Genomic DNA, 3,584 nt, shown 5'->3' on the forward strand with positions numbered 1-3,584 from the left:
TCCTCCCAACCCCATCCCATGCCCCCAGGACGAGCCACAGCTCTGTTGTGTGCCCACCCCACCCTGGCTGGGCCGCAGCTGCCCCAGCTCCTGCCCCATTCCCTACCTCACTGCAGGGGGGGGCATTGATCTGCCTCTGCACCCCTTTCCTTCTACTGTAACAGACTGACAAGCTGCTGGGCTGTGCCTCCTTGGTGTCTGTGTGCTGCACTGCGGCTGCACACATGCATGGGCATTTATCTGCTAAATTATCGGTCATATCAGGCCGATTTCTGATGCAATCAATTTTATTTATATTGCTGGGAATCCGATGTCAGACCCATGTATTGGTGTACCTCTGTTGTTTATGCGTAAACAGTTCAGTTTTTATATTACATAAACAGTACAAAGTAGACATTTGGGCAAAATTTTCAAATGCACCTAAATCCTGGTTTCAAAAGTGATGTAGAAGCTCAGTTTCATAGAAAATCAGTAGAACTTAAATGACTTGCTTTGAAAAAATTTACACATGCACTAAAACAGTGGGGACTAACCTTTTTGGCAGGTGTTACCCATTAACATCACATCCTCCCTGAGTGCCACTCCAATCCCCTTTCTCTTCCCAGTCTGCCACCCTGCTTCCTGCTGTATCGGCTGCTGTGCTGCCTGTCTCCTCTCTGATCTGCGTGCCTCTTGCAGGAGCTGCCTGCGCCACTTGTGACATGTGCCGCAAGTTGGCCACCCTTGTTCTAAAATATATTGCTGTTCATGAATACAATGGCCTATTCAAAATAGCATAGTATTTAATTTGCCCCTCAAAAAAAAAAATCCTGATTGCATCCAAGCTCAACTCACTGGGTGCATCTACACGAGACACTAACTGTGCAGTAGTATCTTAATAAACAGCTTAATAAATTGCACAGTAGTGTGTCATAGCATGGACAATGCTAGTGTGCCATTCCACAGTAGCATCACTAAAAAGGCATTCGCTGGCGCTACTGCACAGTAACTCCAGTTGTGCATTTATTTAGTACTTAATTATACAAGTACTATATTAAATGTGTAGTAACTATTGCACATTAATAGATAGAACGTGTAGATGCGCTCACTGAGGCTTACGTCACACCAGTGCTGTTGGGTTATTAATCTCAATTGAGGTTTTTGTTCCAAGTTAGTAAACTATTACTTAATGTGTTTGCTATACTCAGATGATATGTCTCTCTCTGCTCTTATCCCACATGCAATATTTTGTAAATCAAAGGGGAATACAAAAAGACTTTGTATGGCCACAAAAAGGATATGCTTATAGATGCAAAAAAGCACTGCTGAGATGCTGTGCCCACTCCGCATGGGCTAGTTCGTATATTGGAAGCTGCGCATACTAGTAGTTGCATTAAAGTTGCACTGCATATGACAGTAAGCCCTGAGCCAGACTTATTAAAAAAGTTAGTCTCAAATGGCTGGTGACTCTGCACAATACGTAATGGAGTGAAAGTTGTGTCCACTTGTCATATACTGATCTCTCTTCCTGTTTCTTTTATTAGTATGACCATAAACGAATCTCTTTATTGGCAAACCAACTAGTTACAAAAATAATGAAAGAAATTCCTGATGTGGTTATGAATGGAGATCCAGAACATCGCTATCCAGGTAAAAGTAGCAGAAATCTGATATTTTCTAGAGTTATAGAATCTATCAATATTTGCAGACTGTTTTATTTTTCATTTGGTTTCTTTTTTAAAAGCATCTGTCCCTAGTGGTTGTGCAGAAAACTTTCTAGGAGTAATATAATATGGTCAGTGCTGGAACGTCTTCCTCAGATTTTAGGCAGTCTTATACTTTAGGTCTGAGATCTGTAAAATGCCCCATTCACTTTCAGTTTCACTGCTGCTCATTTTAACAATGATGTTATTTCTCTGGAAGCACTGGTGAATATGTGAGTTGGCTGGCTGCTTGTTAAAGTTATTGAAATAGGAATTTGTATTTCAAGCCCTGCATTGAAAAGGATTCATGTCCTTAGGGCTAAATCCCCAGAACATCATCTCTCCCTTTCATAGTTGCCAAAGCTCTTGCTACCTTTTATCCTGTTAAGGGAAGATTGGATGCTTCCTACCAGTTTGCCAGGTGCAGTTACAACCTACCAATATAAAAATCGATTTCAGTTTGAAAATTTGGTGGCAAGATAAGATTGATTTAAAATGTGAGGAGCTGGGATTTGTGTTGCATTTAATACCAGAAGGAATAACCAAGAGCAGAGAGAGGTTAAGTAGAAACTACTACAGGAATGTCAGTCACGTCAGCAAGTAAAGGTGTCAGGTCTAGTGGGCTGCAGACTCCTAGACCCAAATCTCTTGGATCTATATCCTGTTTCACAGATTCAGACCAAATGACTGAAATATAAACTAGGGAAATCACTGCAGTTAGAAAAAAGAAGATAAATGCTCCCCCAGTCCAAGCAGTTGTTCCACAAATGCTACCAGGATTCCTCAGCCTTTTGTGCTCCTCCTCAGAGGAAATCTGAAAGATATGCAGGCCCTTGAGCCTCTGCATGCACGATACTGAATCTACATCTGTATTCAGTGAATCCTGTGAAGATTGGGTCAGTGCTGTATAGTAGAGGACCCCCACCCCCCAGCAGAGAGCCTGGGGCTCTTGGTCACTTTAAGAGAGCAAGAGCTTAGGCACAGCCCTAAAGGGAAGGCAGGGCACAGCTGCAGCTAGGTTGTCATGACAACTAGATAATGAATATAATTAGGGTCACCTGACTGGAAGGGGGCAGGGCCAGAGAGATAAGGCAGCCGCTGAGACTGGTCATGCAGGGTAGCCTGGAACCTGAACAGGGAAGAGCTCTGCAGGGGTACCTGTGGCTGCACCATACTGGGAGCAGGCCAGGCATGCAGACAGCATGAGAATCTGAGGCCTAGCCATGCTGATAGACCCAGGGTTGGGGTAGGACTTTGTTATAGCCAGAAGGGCTTGTGTTTTGATTTCTGTTTGACCTGGTGCCTGGGGGCAGACCAGAAGGGTCTGGCATCTTGGGGGGACTAGGTACCTGCAGCTTTGTCTGTTGACTGGGAGGACTGAGAGGGTCTGGTGCCCATGGGGGACTAGATACTGAAAGGAAGACAAGGTGGTTTGAGGGGACTGTGAGGGGTGGCTTGGAGGTCCCATAACACCTGGGGGGTGGAGGGCTACTGATCCCTGAATGCCCGGAGGGGTGATCTTGTAGCACCCAAGAGGGGTGATCTTGTAGTGCCTGTCAGGGGTGGGGAGGTGGTGCACACCCAGAGGTGCAATCCTATAGCGTCCATGAGGAAAAATTTTTCTGTTAATGCCAAAGAGACACAGACTGGGGGCCAGTGGCCCAAAAGCCTAGGAAGGGCAGGACTTGGATTGGGGGCTAGAAGGGCCTGAGCCTAAGAAGGGCAAAGCTTGAGGCCAGGGAACCTAGCACTTGAGAATGTCTCTGGGCCCTCTGACCTCAGTCTCCACCAAAGGCTTTGGAAGGCCAGACAAGAAGCTGAGAAGCCCAAAACTTGGTTTGGTCAGTGAATTAGAGCTAGAGGGGTCAGCAAGAGAAAAAGGGCAGAAGCTGAGAAGGCATG

At 45.3% G+C, this 3,584-nt stretch overlaps 1 protein-coding gene and 1 long non-coding RNA gene across 3 annotated transcripts in view; one reads left to right on the forward strand and one right to left on the reverse strand.

Annotated features, from left to right (window-relative positions):
- NFS1 (NFS1, cysteine desulfurase) overlaps positions 1 to 3,584 on the forward strand; it is a 39,419-nt gene that overhangs the window by 25,056 nt on the left and 10,779 nt on the right. For both annotated transcript variants that reach the window (XM_019511000.1, XM_019511002.1), the window contains exon 9: positions 1,524 to 1,629. In XM_019511000.1, coding sequence (XP_019366545.1) covers positions 1,524 to 1,629 — 106 coding nt within the window. The remainder of the gene's footprint in view (positions 1 to 1,523; positions 1,630 to 3,584) is intronic.
- LOC109293194 overlaps positions 2,983 to 3,584 on the reverse strand; it is a 20,861-nt gene continuing 20,259 nt past the window's right edge. The window contains exon 4 of the long non-coding RNA XR_002096263.1: positions 2,983 to 3,443. This is a non-coding gene — a long non-coding RNA (uncharacterized LOC109293194). The remainder of the gene's footprint in view (positions 3,444 to 3,584) is intronic.

This window comes from Gavialis gangeticus, unplaced genomic scaffold (genome assembly GCF_001723915.1).
Source record: "Gavialis gangeticus isolate Ggan-Ray unplaced genomic scaffold, GavGan_comp1, whole genome shotgun sequence".
NCBI lineage: Eukaryota > Metazoa > Chordata > Crocodylia > Gavialidae > Gavialis > Gavialis gangeticus.